Raw genomic sequence first — 16,336 nt, 5'->3', positions numbered from 1 at the left:
AGGGGGTCAGGCTACATGATCTGTTCAGGTCCCTCCTGACCCTAGCTACTATGAAACTATGAAACTAGCCTGCTCTGGAGTTTGTTTTATGCATTGTAATAGAGGAGCACATTCAGATGCAGAGACCTTTACTGCAGAGCTAATTAGGCAGCTCTGCAGTAAATGCCTCATGTAGATATGCCCACAGATATCTTAATTAAACATGATATAATGGTAGCCAAGTCTTTTTCCTTGGTTGTTACAGTTGATTTAGAATCTAGCAAAATGTATGAATCATTTAAATTGTTCTTTCTGATGTGGGCAGGCATTTGGCTGTAATTTGTTAATGGCATCTCTCATTTTGTTTTAAAGTATTGCAGTAACGATACATTTAAGTCTGATGTCTGTTCAGGTATGCATATAAAAAAAAACATATGCACAGTTATGTAGGGAATAATGCTGCTCTCCTTTAGCCTAGCACAAATGGCTTACATACAGTACTAGGGCTCATAGGGCGCATCCAGATGAGCCTGCATGTGCCTCTTGTGCATCTCAAAGCAGTTTGAGATGTGGCAAGAGGCATGATGGGGGAAAAAAACCATTCCCCATGCTGCATATTTGTAGCGTAGGCTCAAAATTTGATACCTGGATATCCAGGTATCAAAATAAAACATGGGGGGAGAAAAAGCAGGGCAGGCCATGGTCCCTGACCCTGCCCTGAGGTAACCCGGGAGCCGGCCCTCCAGAGAGATGCTCTGGTTCTGGCCCAGGTGCTGTCATGGGTAAGTAGAGACATGGGGGTGGGAGTTACGGACGTGGGTGGGTGTAAGGAGTGGTGGGGGGGATGTGTGGTCTGTGGGTGGGTTTATGGAGGAGCTTGAGCAGAGGATGCCACACTCCTGCCCCACCTCCCCTGCACCATCCACGGCACCAGTGGCCTGGCCCGCTAGTGCATGGTTTCATGGTCCTGTTCAAAGCTGTGCACTAGCAGGCTGGGCTGGGTCTCTTCAGTGTGTACAGAGTTCAGGTCACACAGAGCCTCATCGCCACTGGCTGTGCCAGCAGCCGGGGCACAGCTGTGCTGGTTGCTGCTGCTGGTGTTGTGGGTGGCAGGTTGGGGGGGCAGTAGGGCTGTGCAAAACAGCATTGTTCCACTTTGACTTTCGTTTCAACGTTTCAATGGAACAGTGTTTAATTTCAACTTTTGTTTCATTTTGAAAGCACTGTTCCATTTTGGTTCATCAAAACTGTTTTGCTGTTTTGATGCTGTTTAGATGTTTCACCCACCCAGAGCCAGGAAGAGTGGTCTGCTGCTGGCCCCAGGCAGCAGCACCAGCCTCCTGTCATCTGACAGGCAGATCAGGGGCCCACACTCCTGGGAGGAGTCTGGCAAAGCCTGTGCAGCCCTCCTGGGGGCGTGGGTGAGCCCCCAATTTGCCTGCCACATGACAGAAGGCTGGCACTGCCAGCTGGGGGCAGTGGCAGCACCAATCTTCCTGGCACAGGTTGTATCTAGCGCCAGTCCCAGCCAGCAGCACCAGCCAACAGTGATCTGGCAGGTAGATTAGGGCCCCCTGCAGCCCCAGGAGGAATTGGCAGAGCCCTGCAGCCCTCCCCAGGGTGCACAGGGCCCCGATCAGCCTACCAGATCACAGGAGGCTGCTCCTGCCACCTGGGACAGGGCTGGACACAGCCTGAACCCAGCACCGGGAAGATCGGTGCTGCTGCTGGCCCCAGGCAGCAGCACCAGCCCTCCCAGGCATGGGGGCAGGCCCTGATCTGCCTGCTGGATGACAGGAGGCTGCTGCTGCTGGCTGGGACCAGCGCTGAAGCCAAGTACACCTGGCTTTGAAATTCAAAATGTTTCAAAATTTTTGAAACGTTTCAAGTTCAAAATGTTTCAAAATTTTTGAAATGTTTCAAATGCCCTTTTTTCATTTCAAAGCTATTTCTAAGGCTTTTGTTTCATTTTGATTTCGCTGCTTCAAGCTCGAAATGCATCAAAACAGCTTTGAAATGAAACACAGAGCAAAATTTCACACAGTCCTAGGGGGCAGGCATGTGGTGGCCCCTCCACAAAATGCGTAGTGGGACCCAGTCCAGCATGGCCCACTTGCATGCCTTTGCACAGGACTGGGATGCGCAGCTCCCCATCATACACCCATCATGCCCAACTGCCAGACAGGATGAGACCTGCTGGCAGGAACTTTGGCTGCAGGGGAAGCTGTCCCCGCATCCTAGTTAGTGAAGGGGTCAGGGGGAGCTCTAATTGATCTATCATAAGAAAATCAAAAGCAAACATCAAAACATATAGATATTTAGAAGTTATTTTATTATGATGATAGAGACACTGATAGGCTTCCATATTGATTTAGAATTGTAAATATATCAATAAAACATTGCCCAACTGATCGTTCTCTCTCTTTCTCTGTATGTGTGTGTATATATATATGTATGGATTTTGGGGTATTGTAAAGAGTAAATTTGGGATTTTTTTATCAGAGATTTTGCACTTTTTAAATAGGGAATGCCAGGATTTCTGCTAATGAGGCAATAAGCAGGACCCAGGCAGAGATGCCTGCTCAGGGCTGGCACCTGAGACCACTTGGGGCCAGGATGACAGTTCAAAGCAGGTCATCACACTGTTATCTTTCAGGCAGTAGCTGCCCAAATGGCAGGGTGGTGGCACACATGGCAGTAGTGCCGTACAAGGGCCAACTGTGCAGCCATAGTCTACTGGCTGCTGTCCCAGAGGTGAAAATGCCTCTGCTGTGTCCATGCAGTCCCCACCCAGGTCTGGCAGGTGCACAGCCTTGGGGCCATATGCTGTCGCAGATGGCAGCAGGTCACAGCCAGGCAGCAGTGCTCATTGCCAGATTGTTGCAGTGTGTAGAGGGTGCAGGGAACTCTGTTAGGGCTGCTGCAGCAGTCCAGCTGGCACAAGGTGCTAGTGTCCCCAAATACCAATTGGTCCAGAAGCTCCTGTCTATTTGTCTCATTCAATTACCATGGGCCCTAAAGCCCACCTGGTTAACTAGTAGCCCCTACTGTATGGGGGCTAATGGATGAATGAAACAACAAAATTCTGGGGACAACAGAGGCAAAAAACAGGATGGGAGTGTTGTGTGGGCCAAGGGGTCAAAATCTGAAAATGAGTGCTCCTGAGGGGGACACTGAGCAGAGCTCCCCAGCCCCAGAAGCTCCTGACTGTTTGTATCACCCAATTATCATGGGCCCTGAGGCCCATCTGGCTAACTAGTAGTCCCTACTGTATGGGGCCAATGGATAGATGACACAACAGAATTCTTGGGACAACCAAGGCAAAAAACAGGACACAAGTGATGTGAGGGTCAAAGGGTCAAAATGTGAAAATGATTGCTCGTGTGGGGGATACCAAGCAGAGCCCCAGGGCCACATCTACTGGTCCTCAAAGGTGTCTAAGGAGCTGGTGGACACTGCCTACTGGTGCTCTGCCTGGAAACATGTTCGGACCAGTGAGATGAATGTGGTCTCACAGTCCCTGGGTACCTTCCCAGCCAGAGCCTTGTTCCTGGTCATGTACAGGGCCCACTTGGCCAGGGCCAGGAGGAGGTTGATCAGGAGGTCCTGGGACTTGTTGGGGACATGGATGGGCTTTCCAAAAATAAAAATGTGTGGGATAAAATTTATTCAGAACCTCAGGAGGAGGTTCCAGAGGTGGAGGTGGAGGGGCTGAAGCCTTCGAGCATCATGTGTGCCAGGGTCTCCCTCTCTGTCCGCAGAAGGGGCCGGAGACCAGGGTGTTGGTAAAGCTCACCACATACATGCCCATGGCCATGGCTCCATGGAGGAGCCACCAGCTGAGCTCCCCAGTGGCTCATGGGATGACAGTGAAGTACAGGTTCAGCCACTGGGGTGCCCCAGCTATGCTGTCACTGAACAGATCTCACCACTTGGTGTCTGGGCAGGACACAAGGACAGCATGGTGGATCATGTGGCACATGAGCACGTAGAGGTGGTGGCGATGGATGGTGGAGAAGCGGTCTAGTTTGGTGTCCTCCAGCTGGTTCAGGTGGTGGAGCTGGGAGCACCACAAAGCTGGGCATGGTGCTGACTACACAAGAAACCCCAGTGGGCTGGAGGACATGGGGGAGAGGGGGAGGGACCACCGTCATGTAGGACCTGGACAACAAAGGCAAGGGCATTGGAAGGCAAGGCAAATTTCACCTCCTGGACTATGTGGCAGGTCACACACATCATTGGTAAACCTATGCGCTGCCAGCTCAGTGGGATCCACCCACACTTGCTTATCATAGTCCAGGAGGTCTTCGATATGAGTGACACCACCCAGGACCAGCTTCCGTTTCAACTGGGATGCCTCTGCCATCGGCACCTCCAGTTGGGGGTTCCAGAGGAGGGACTCAATGAGCAGGTCAGTGCCCTGGGTGAGTGTTGCAGGGAACCTGGAGGTGGAGACCAGCCTCCAGGCCTGGAGGAGGTCTTGGTAGAACTCTGACAACCCTCGCAGGTCCTGTAGGGAGAAGCCCTACAGGCCAAGACCAAACACTCTGCAGAGGTGTACAGACCTGAAGGGTCTGCACGAAGTAGGGCCCAAAGCCAAAGGCCCCCAGTGAGCCTGTGACATACCCATGGTCCACCCTGTTGAATGCCTTCTCCTGGTTCAGAGGAAGGAGGGCGAAAGACAGGCCCTCCCTGTGCACTAGCTCCAGGATGTCCCAAACCAGGTACAAGTTGTCAAAGATGGAACGTCCGGTCACCGTGTATGTCTGGTTGGGATGGATCACGTTTGCCAGCACAGACCACAGGCACAGCAAGATGGCCCTCACTGCCACCTTGTAGTCCATGCAGAGGAGGGACACGGGACACAAGTTCCTCAGGTTGCAGGAATCCCCCTTCTTTGCCAGGAGGGTCAACATGGCCCTCCAGCATGACAAAGGGACCTCCTGACTTCCATCGGATTTGACCCAGACCGCAGCAAAATTTGGGGTGAGGCTATCCCAGAAGGCCAGGTGGAACTCCACAGTCAACCCATCAATGCCCAGTGCCTTGTTGTTAGGCATTAGACAGAGGGTGGCTGAGAACTCTGTCAGGGTGGGAGGAGCCTCCAGCCGGTCTTGGTCCCCTGCGCTGACCTGCGGGAGTCCCTCCCACAGGGTCCAACAGGCTTCAGTGTTGGTCAGATCCAGGGAGAAGGGCTCTTCATGCTGGCGCATCTCATCTGGATCCATGAGGGGGATGTAATTCTTGGCACCCTGCCTCTTCTGCAGGGCATAGAAGAAACGGGAGCCATGGTTCATCTCCCAAAGGAGCTGGATGTGTGAGCAGACAAATGCAGTGCAGGTGCAGTGGTTGTCCAGAGTGTGAAGCTCTTCCCACCTTTCCCAACACTCTCTGCAGAGGGACGGGTTGGTTGAATCAGCAGCCAGGCACCTCTCCAGCTCCAGCACTTCCCACTCAAGCTGCTCCGGGTGCACCTCGGAGTGTAACTGTGGCAGAAGAGCTGGATGCACACTTTTCCCACATCCCTCCATCTCCAACCTAAGGGGAAAGCTGCCTGTTGTTCCTGTGAGGCCATCCAGACTTCATGTAAGGCCTTCCTGAAGTCCACGTCCTCCAGCAGGCTGGCATTAAAATGCCAGTAGGTCAACCCCAAATGCCTGGGCCCCAGCGTGGCCTGGGCCCAGACAAGGTAGTGATCACTGAAGGGGGTTGGATGGATGCTGAAGGAGTGGGCTTGGGTAATGAGATATACATTTGGTCCAACTGGGAGTGGCATGCCTGCTCCTCCCCCACCCTCACGTAGGTGAAGGCAGGGGGGCCGTCAGGGTTATAAGTGTGCCAGATGTCCACCAGGGAGTATTCCATCAGGATCTCCCTGAGGATGCTTATGGTGGCCTGGTTCTGCTCCCTGCCTGACTGATCTCGCATGCCCAGGGTGATGTTAAAGTCCCTGCTAAGGATCAGGCACTCATGAGGATTGAGGGTGCCAATGTAAGTGGCCACCTGGCAGAAGAAGTCCACCAAATCCAGGTCCTTCACGGGTGGGGGGGTTACACGTTCACAAGGTTCAGGAACAGCCCCTGCACTCAGACCTGGAGGTGCAGCAAATGGCCTAGCACCACCTCAACATCCTGGAGAACCTCCAGCTACAGGCCTGGGGAGAACAGGGTGGCCACCCTGCAAGAGGTGGCCAAGAGGTGACTAAAAAAGACCCTGTTTCCCCACTCCAGCTGCCAGCTAGGCTCATTGGCCAGAGTTGTCAGGGTCTCCTGCAATAATACAATGGGGTACCCCCGCTTCTGAAGGAAGGAGAGCACCCGGCATCCCTGGAGACCTTTCCTGCAGCCATGGACATTGAGAGTCACGATCTTAAATGACCTCATGGCTGGGGGCATGGATCACCAGGGGCCTCATGCATCACAACACCTGACGTGGGGCCCGCCGGCTCATGCAGCACCCTCCCATAAGCATAGAGGACATCTACAAAACTGCAAGCCCACCTATAGATCCAGGTGTTACATTACTTGGGTCCCTTGCCTTCCCCTACCGGTGCCCACACAATGTTGAGGGTGCTGTCAAAATCTCCCCAGCAGTCCAAGGCAAGCTGCACCTTGCAGGTGGACTGCCAGGTGAACTCGAGATCAAGGAATGCAAGTAGCTCACTGCTGGGGACCACCAGGACTGAGAGGTCTACAGGTTCCACAGACTGCCAGTTCACGGGCATTCTCTTCCTGGTCCTGAGGCTCAGTGAGCTCCTTGGACACTGTCTGAACCTCTCGGTCCACTAAGGCCCCAGACTCAGGTAGGGATTGGGAGAGCTCTGCAGTGCCTTGGGACAGGTGCGGGGGTGAGGGTGGGAGTGGGACTCCCTCACAATATGGCAGGGCAGGGCCAGAACCCAAGGGGGTCTGCACAGGGTCCCCAACAAGACAAGTCTGTTGGTCAGGGGACCCCACTTTGACCCGCTCTGTGGTGGCACCACAGGGCGGGCTAGTAGCAAGGCTATTCTGGGAGGGGAGGAGGAGACACATCAGGCACCAGGGTAGCATCAGTGCCTGCCTCATGGTTCTGGGAGAGAGTATCTCCCCGCTCAGGACTCAATGGGTGAGCACCAGGGCCTTGGTCTACCCCAAGTCATTGGAGGGGGAGGGATCCACTACCAGACCTGCTGTTGGGTCAGTTTCAGCCTGAGTCTCAGCATCCATAATGTTGGGGGGAAGGCCCTGGCTCCTGCTTGAGACTGGCCAGCAACCCCGAGGGCCTCCTCCACTGGGATTATCCATTTCATCTTTACTGGGGGTGGGCTGTTGTGCACAGCTGGGGAGGTCCTTGAAATATGGGTCATCCTTTCCCCTGCATGCTGGTTTGGAGGAGGGGGATGTATTTACCTTCCATCATGAGCCCCCTCTCCATCGCCTTTTGTGTGGCGGCCTCTGAGGCAAGGAAAAAAAACCCTTGCCATGGAAGCAGGAGGCCGCCGTGGTTTTGGGCCCCCACCACCTGAGCCAGGGCCTGCATCTAGGTCTTAAAATGCAGGTCCTCCTACTCAGGTAGTTGGCACTTCACCCCATGCCTGCGGGTAAGTGCTGGAAAGGGGGCCTGGCCATCTGAGCTGGAAGGGCCAGTGGTGGAGGGTCCAGGCCCTACAGGTGTGGGTTGCCTGCAGTTGCCTATGCATAGCTATGGTTCTACAGCTGGGGGGGCATTTTTGTGGGGCCAGGGCTATGGACAGGGACAGGCTGAGTGCGTGTGTTGGCTGGTGTAGCACACCTGGTCCCCTCAGGTGCAGGTGACAGATAAGAATATAGTTAGACTGGGGAGCAAGGCCCTTGCCCTTCCCACCCCAGCTGCGGAAGAGGCTGAAGAGGAGTCCTTCTCATTGCCCTTGCCCTGGGTACGTGATTGTGGGGGGGGACTTGGGAGCTCCTCTGCAGGGGGCAGCTGGGAGAGACCTCCTGCTTCCCTGTTGGAGTCCTGCAGTGGGGTTTACAGGCTTGTTTGCCCCCAGGAGGGGGGAGGTTGGTTGGACTCTGGCCCTAGAGTGGGGCTTGTAGGGACATGCTCCCCCCCCTCAGGGACCTGGCTGGAATTTGCCCCTACAACAGAGGCTGCAGGAAGCTCTGCAGGGGCATCAACCCTACCATGAGAAAGCTCCTGCCCTGCCATTGTTTCACATAAGGGAGTGGAAAACCAGTAAAAGAAAAACAAAAAAACACAGAAGGGCTAGTGAATCCAGGCTGTGGCTGTGGTGGAGGAGGGGGGTTGTGGGGATGGAGCGGGTGGAGGGGAGGTGGAAGGTGGGGGCGTTAAAGCTCAATGAGTTACAGCCCCACAGGGAACCAGGTGGGCTATGCCCAGGGAAGGTGGGACATACACGCACACATACAAGGGCTGGGGAGAGTTGAGCTGGCTTACTCAGCCACACAACAAATGCCAGGGCAGGGGGAGTGGACCACAGGACTCACCACACAAGGGCAAAACACACAGGGGAGGCTGCTGAGTCTGATGTAAAAGATGGCTGGAGCAGTGGAGAGGCTTTGTTTGTTGAAGCTTAGTCTAAGATGGCTGGAGCAGTGGAGAGGATTTGTTTGTTGAAGCTTAGTCCAGGAGTCCCTTAGGCCTCCAGCCAGGCACTCAGCAGAAGGGCAGCAGGCAGGAAACAATGCACAGGATCAGATGCAGTGAGGCAGCTGTGAGGGAGTGCAGGAGCAAACAGTCAATTAAGAAAGTAATCCAGTACAAGTGCGGTGCAAGGCAGTGCAGCAGGGACCCCCCCACCTGAGGTGGGGAGGGGCAGTGGCAGCACAGGCAGCATCAGCAGCAGCAGCAGCCATCCAGGTCAGCCACCCAAGGTGTGTTTCAGATGAAGGTGAAGGCAGGGGTGGTATGCCTGAGGCAACTGGGGCACGCAAGGCACCGTTAGGCACTGGCAGTGGTGATTAGGGAGGGGCCCACAGGCAACACAGTCCCTCTCCCTGGGCTGCCCTCTGGCCATGGCTTGGCAGCAGGCTGGGCAGCAGGCCAGAACAGGAGTGCAGAAGCTGGGGTGCAGTGCTGGGGTGTGCTGCAGTGCAGTGGGGATGTGATGCCAACCCCGGGGTGGGGGGCAGCAACATGTGGCAGAGGATCCCTCACCCCCAAGGGGGAATGCGGCAACAGCAACAGCAGTAGCAGCAGCTGGGGGTGGGAAGGGCAAGGGCCTCACCCCCCAGTCTTAACTATATTTTTAACTATCACCAGCGCCTGAGGGGACCAGGTCTGCTACACCAGCCAACAAACCCACTCAGCCTGTCCCTGTCCATAGCCCTGACCCCACAAAAATGCACCCCCAGCTGAAGAACAGAAGTAAGAGCAGCAGCCTGGGGCAGGAACAGGTGTGGCCAACTTCCTCTCAGAAGCTCCTCAGAGCATGTAGCCCTGAGCTACTTCCCAGGGAAGCTTTTTATACTTTTGTGGCCAGCACAGGGCAGGTTTTTATACTGGTGGACTCTTGCTCCCCTTGGCTAGAGGTTTTAATACTGGCTGGATTTACTAGCCCTTCTGTGTTTTTTTGTTTTTCTTTTTATTGTTTTTCAACACCCTGGCTCTAGGTTTTTATACTTCATGTGTGGCTCTAGCTCCCCCTGGCTGCAGATCCAGGAGGAGCTGGGCAGGGTTATTTTGACCCACGTGGCACAACTTGCCCCACACCAAAGTGCTTGTCTGGGCATGTGTGCTGAGGTAAAAATTTCAGCTGCTGCAAGTGCACGTGCCTGCATGTGTGGGTGCACCCATAGTGTCTTAGGCAGGATAAAGAGAAACTCATAAAAATTAAAGAAAAGTGAATACAATGATAAGTAATTTGGATGATGAGATACTGATTCAGGGGAGTATGGTAAAAGGCCAAAATTTTCTAACCTATTTACTTCTGCAAATATGCTGCAAGGAATATAATGTTACTGAGAAGCGGAGACTGATTTACTGATTAAAGCACTCCTTAGAATAAGAAAAATATATATATTCAACCTGAAGAATAACTTCTTTGCCATTATTCTAGCTCCAAGTAAATCAGTTTCTTTTCGCTTTCCTATGCAGCGATTCAGCATGGAAGGAATATCGAATATCTTGCAGACTGGTATTCGGCAGACATTTGGGAACCCAGGGAATGATAAACAGGTTTGTGCACTTTACCCTGTATGAATGCGTGTCACAGAAATGGATGCATGAAATTTGTACTAAATAAAAATATATAGCTCTAATCTATTTAATTAAAAGAAGAAAACAGGATTATTAATACAGTTGATTTGTACTAAACCACTTGATTTATAAGTATATTTAGAAATGAAAGCTCTAAATTTGGTTTGTGATGATTCTATTGTGTTGGGTTTTTTCATGTTATTCAAGAGACCCAAAAGGTATTCTGTCCCAATCATTCACACAGGCCATGTCTACAGATGTATTTACTCCAGCTTAAATTTACTGTGCAGTAAATTACTGCTCAGTAAGTGGGAATAGGCTGGCATCTACACATGCAGGCAACCTAGGACTAAATTTAGTCCCAGGTCAGAGCAGCCTGCCATGTGCCCCTGTGGCCACCAGGGGGAACTCCAGCCTTCAGCCACTGGCTGCCAGCATTTAGGACTAACTTTACTCCCAGATTGAAGCCAAGAGAGGCAGCCAGCCAGGAGCCCTGTGGCTGGGCTCAGGCTGTCCCCCTAGTGGCTGAACAGATCCAGCAGGGGGGACCCCTGGGTCACTGTGCAATAACACATCTACACGTGTTATTGCACTGTAACTAATATGACATAAATTTGATACCTGCATGATGCAGGTACCAAATTCATGCTCAAGTCAGCATAAGTTGTCATATTTACTGGTATAGGTGTGTATGTGTAGATGCACACCCATACTGCACAGTAAATTTGGTTACTGCACAGTAAATGGGAACATGTAGATGCATTCACAGTGTAACATACATTACTATTTTTTCTAATTAATCTATGTTAGAATGCTTATGGTTTTTATTTTCTAGGAACTATTAATTATGTACCTTTAAAAAAACCCTGGAAGCAGAGGTGTGCAACTTGGATTACCCATCACACAAAAGAAATGTCAAATAATTGAAATTAAGAGTTAATAATTATTGTATGTCTGAAAATAATTCATAAAGCATCTGGTGAATGTATACAAATAGGGAACTTTCTTGGAAAATGTTTCATTAACCAAAAGCGGTATTAAATTCTTAATAATATCCACATGGAATAGAAGATTGAAGATTACTAGAAGATTGAAAAGAAATCATAGTCTGAATAACAAGTACACGGAACATGAAAAACTAATGTAAATCATAACGTTAAGCTATAGGTGTTTCTACTTACTGTCTCTTCTTTGATTGGTTAGTTAAAAACTCAGAAGTAAGAAAATGTTATTGTCGCAGAGCACTTAGGTGCCCTGCTCCTGAGGAGGAGAAACTGCTAGGGAAGGGACCCAGCTGAGGGTTGCCGGGGCAACCAGGGAAGGTCAGCTGACCGGAAGGGGCAGGGTCTGGCCCTTATAAAGCCCAGGGGCTGAGGCCAGGCTAGTGGTCCCTTGCCAGGGACAAAGGAGCTCCCTGAGCAAAGATGTGAGATGAAGCCTGACTGCAGGTACAGCCCAAGCCGGGTAAAGGATGGCAGCTCTAGGATGTCTGAGCAATGTGGTTTTAGCCGGGTGGCTTTAAGTTATGTTATAGCCTAGGGGCTTGTGTTTGTTTCTGTTGTTACACCGGTGGTTTAGGTGAGGCTATCAGGGGATGGAGGAGGCCTCATAGGGGACTCACAGCGGAGTGTGAGGACCCCAAGAGGGGCCTCGCGGCGGAGTGTGAGGCCCCCAGCGCCAGTGAGGGCGCAGCATCCGGGGTACATTGACCCCATCCCCAGAGTGGGGCAGTTGAGAAGCCCCAGTGCGGGCAGGGTGAGCCCCAGAGAAGGGGATAGCATTGGGGTGAGCCCTGGAGAAGGGAGCAGCATTGCGGTGAACCCTGAAGAAGGGCGTAGCATTGAGCCCCAGAGAGAGGGCGGCCTTACAGAGGAGCCCCAGAGAGAGGGCGGCCTTACAGAGGAGCCCCAGAGAGAGGGCGGCCTTACAGAGGAGCCCCGAGAGAAGGACGGCATTACAGAGAAGGCCCTGAGAGAGGCCGTGGAAAGAGGGAGACAGAGAGAGACCAAACAACGTCTATTCCAGCTGCGAGGCTTGGGACATGGTGAAAGGGGTGGTTGGAGCCACACATAGCCCCTAAGGCTAGGGTGCCCCAGAAGCACCCGTTTGTAGAGCGGGACCCACGAGGGCTCCGGGAGTCCACAGACAGAGACTACAACAAGAAGTGACCAAGAGGGCATAAAAAGGCATCCTCCCTAACATATTTTAACATCAAAGACATGGTGGGCGAGAAACCAAGGATGCCCTTGGGCCAACTTGGCACGGGAAGGGGCCTTAAGGAGATCACGGCCCTCCTTTAGGACCCCACCGTGATAGTTATATATTTTCATAGTTTCATAGTTTTAGGGTCGGAAGGGACCTAATAGATCTTCTAGCCCGACCCCCCGCCAGGGCGGGAGAACAACCCAAAAACACAAACAAAACCACTCACCCTAAAAACAAAAACGGGACTCAAATGAGTCCAGCCAGGTAAGTATCCAGCCTCTTCTTAAAGATCCCCAGGGTAGGGGCCAGCACCACCTCCCTTGGAAGTTGGTTCCAGCTCCTAGCCGCCCTAACTGTGAAGTAGTTTTTTCGGATGTCCAATCTGTACCTCCTCTCCATCAACTTGTGCCCATTACTCCTTGTTATGCCAGCGGGGGCTAGGGGAAACAGCGTCTCCCCCAAACCCTTCTGGTTCCCCCTAGTGAGTTTATAGACGGTCACCAGGTCCCCCCTCAGCCTTCTCTTGTGGAGGCTGAATAGGTTCAGGTCCCGCAGTCTCTCACTGTAGGGTCTGCCCTGTTGTCCCCGGATCATGCGGGTGGCCCTCCTCTGGACCCTCTCCATGTTGTCCACATCCCTCCTGAAATGGGGCGCACAGAACTGGACACAATACTCCAGCTGCGGCCTGACCAGCGTCGCATAGAGGGGGAGGATCACCTCCCTGGCTCTACTCGAGATGCACCTGTGGATGCACGACAAGGTCCGGTTAGCCCTGCCAACCATGACCTCGCATTGTCGGCCCATGTTCATCTTGGAGTCAATAATGACACCAAGATCCCTTTCCGCCTCCGTGCTCTCAAGTAGGGAGTTCCCCATCGTATAAGTGTGCTGCTGGTTCCTACTACCCAAGTGCAGCACCCTGCACTTGTCCGTATTGAAACACATCCTGTTCCTGTTTGCCCACCCCTGTAACCTATCCAGATCCTTCTGCAATCTCTCTCTCCCTGCTAGCGTGCTCACCTCCCCCCAAATTTTGGTGTCATCAGCGAATTTAAACAGGTTGCTTTCCACCCCAGCATCAAGATCGCTGATGAAGAAATTGAACAGCGCAGGCCCCAGGACCGAGCCCTGGGGGACTCCACTACCCACCTCCCCCCAAGTCGAGTATGATCCATCCACCACCACCCTCTGAGTGCGACCCTTCAGCCAATCTGCAATCCATCTGACTGTGTAGGCATCTATGCCAGTGTCGCCTAGTTTATTAATTAGGATGGGGTGAGAGACGGTGTCAAAGGCCTTGCTGAAGTCCAGAAAGACTACATCCACCGCGACACCTGCGTCCATGGCCTTTGTGACCTGATCATAAAAGGCAATCAGGTTGGTCTGACATGATCTCCCCCTAATAAATCCATGCTGATTGCCCTGAGCATCATTTCTGATGCCGGCCCATCACAAATGTGCTCCTTGATGATCTTCTCAAAGAGTTTCCCCAGGATTGAGGTAAGACTGACGGGCCTATAGTTGCCCGGGTCCTCCCTTTTCCCTTTCTTGAAGATGGGGACCACATTAGCTACCTTCCAATCATCTGGCACCTGGCCCAAGCACCACGATCGCTCGTAGAGCCGTGCCAGGAGCCCTGCAATAACCATATATTAAGGTACCCTTCAAATCTGCATTATATGATCTTCATAACATGATTTCAGAGTACTATTTCCTCAATACTGCTTCCTCATTCACAATGAAATTCATGCCTGTGCAAAGGCCCAACATAAAATCTGTGCACAACTTTAGTCATATTTTATACCCTGTTTGCCCAGATAATTTGTCATCTTTCTCCTATTTGCTTTGGTGCCAAAGCTGTGCAAAATACAGCAAGAACTTGTCTAAGAAATTCAGGGGGTTTTTCAGTTTTTCATTCTTCAGAAAAGCTGGCCATTCAGGGGCCCATTTTTTTTAAATGCAAAATAAGTGCTAATTCAGTAAACACTAATATTTTAGGCAGACAAGGTTCCTTGGGTACATGTGATATCTTTTATTAGACCAACTAAATCATTGGAAAAAATGTTCTTTGCAAACTTTTGGGCACAAATACCTTTCTTCTGGCACAAGGGGAGTCTGTTGGTGTTTTTGTGCTCTCTTGAGTAGAATAGAAGCCAAAATGCAAAATGCAGGTCTGTGAAAATGCAAATTCATGGCAGTGATGATCAGAGGGAATCAGAAACAATAGGTCTGAGACTGGGAGGTGGGGGCGAGGGGGAATGTTGAACTAGTGATAAAATGTAGCTGGTAAAATGTAGACAGGTTATCTGGGGTTATTAGAAGGCAGGCAGGTTATAACATGCCACAAATCCAATGCCTATATTTAGTCTGTGATTTTTTTTGTATCCAGTACATTTATGAAGTTCATAGAATCATCTGCAAAAGGTGTTTTGGTAAACTCTCTTTGAAGATTAGAACCAAGAGATTGGAGAGAGAGTGGTTTTCTTATGAGAAAGGTGCACCCGTAGGTAATTGGATATTTTTTGTCTTTGATAGATTTTCAGTGTGCACTCATTCTAGTACGCAGTTGTTGTTTGGTATCTCCTACATATTTTCCACCAGGGCATTTAGTGCCCTGGATAAGATATACCTGCACCTCCAGATATGTTATATAAGATCCAGGAATGGTGATGGTTCTGTTGTGGGATGCAGTTATTGTGGAAGCGGTCAAGATGTTTTGGCAAGTTTTACTTTTTTTTGTCCTGGCATGGCCTGGATCCATTTGGTGTGCTTTGGGCCATAGGAATTTTGCTTCTGGCAATGAGATTGGTGAGCTTTGGTGCTTATTTAAGGGCTAGGATGGGTGTTTCTGGAATGATCACTTAAAAAAATTGGTTGTCTTTGTTGCAGAGCACAGAGGTGCTCTGCTCCTAAAGAGGGGAGACTGCTGGGGAAAGAGCCCTAGCAGTAAGTGACGAGCCCAGCTGCCAGTTGCCAGGGCAACGGGAGCTAGCAACCAATCGCCCCTGCCAGCGGTCAGCTGATTGAAAGGGGCAGGCCCTGGCTCCCTTATCAACTCTAGGGGATGAGGCCAGAGGGCAGTTTCCTGCCAGCAGCCCAGGAGGAAGGAGCTCTCTGCCATGGAAGAGAGGAGAAGCCTGAATGCAGGAGCAGCGTCTGTCACTGCGGCAGGATGAAGTATCCCCGGTAGGCTTGAAAGCGGTTATAGCCGGGCTGCTTCAGTTTGTTATAGCCAAGGGGCTTGTGTTTGTGTTGCTGTTTGTCACCGGTGGTTTGAGTGAGGCTACTAGGGGTTGGAGGAGTGAGGCCCCAGCATTTGGGGTCAATGGCCCCCAGCCCCAGAGAGGGGCAGTGGAGAAGCCCCAGAGAGGTAGCATTGCTGAGAAGCCCCAGTGCAGGTGTGGTGAGCCCCAGGGAAGGGGGCAGCATTACTGAGAAGGCCCAGAGAGAAGGGGGCAGCATTGTGGAAGAGCCCCCAGACAGAGAGGGGGCATTGCTGAGAAGCCCCAGAAAGGGGGCGTTGCTGAAAAGCCCCAGCGCGGGCGTGGTGAGCCCCAGGGAAGGGGGCAGCATTACTGAGAAGGCCCAGAGAGAAGGGGGCAGCATTGTGGAAGAGCCCCCAGACAGAGAGGGGGCATTGCTGAGAAGCCCCAGAAAGGGGGCGTTGCTGAAAAGCCCCAGCGCGGGCGTGGTGAGCCCCAGGGAAGGGGGCAGCATTACGGAGGAGCCCCAGGGAAGGGGGCAGCATTACGGAGGAGGCCTGGAGAGAGGGGCGGCATTACTGAGAAGGCCTGGAGAGAGGGCAGTGCTTTGAGAAGTACCAGAGAGGGCGTGGAGAGAGACAGGTCTGCAGAAAGTCTGAGCGCCAGAGAGGGTGTAGACCCGGACCGAACAACGTCTATTCCAGCTGTGAGGCTTGGGGCGTGGTAAAGGGGGAGTTGGAGCCACGCATAGCCCATAAGGCTATGGTGCCCCC

The 16,336-nt window shown here is 52.1% G+C and overlaps 1 protein-coding gene across 10 annotated transcripts in view; it reads left to right on the top strand.

The window, feature by feature from the left end:
- The window catches only part of FEZ1 (fasciculation and elongation protein zeta 1), a 226,388-nt gene that overhangs the window by 121,006 nt on the left and 89,046 nt on the right, over nucleotides 1–16,336 (top strand). For all 10 annotated transcript variants that reach the window (XR_003092141.1, XM_025193905.1, XM_025193906.1 and 7 more), the window contains one exon: nucleotides 10,054–10,134. Coding sequence is in view for 9 of the 10 variants with exons in the window: in XM_025193905.1 (XP_025049690.1) it covers nucleotides 10,054–10,134 (81 nt within the window). In the remaining variant the exon portion in view is untranslated. The remainder of the gene's footprint in view (nucleotides 1–10,053; nucleotides 10,135–16,336) is intronic.

Source organism: Alligator sinensis, unplaced genomic scaffold (genome assembly GCF_000455745.1).
Source record: "Alligator sinensis unplaced genomic scaffold, ASM45574v1 scaffold817_1, whole genome shotgun sequence".
NCBI classification, from domain to species: domain Eukaryota; kingdom Metazoa; phylum Chordata; order Crocodylia; family Alligatoridae; genus Alligator; species Alligator sinensis.
Note: the sequence above shows the minus strand (reverse complement) of the source record. Positions and strands in the feature narration are given on the sequence as shown.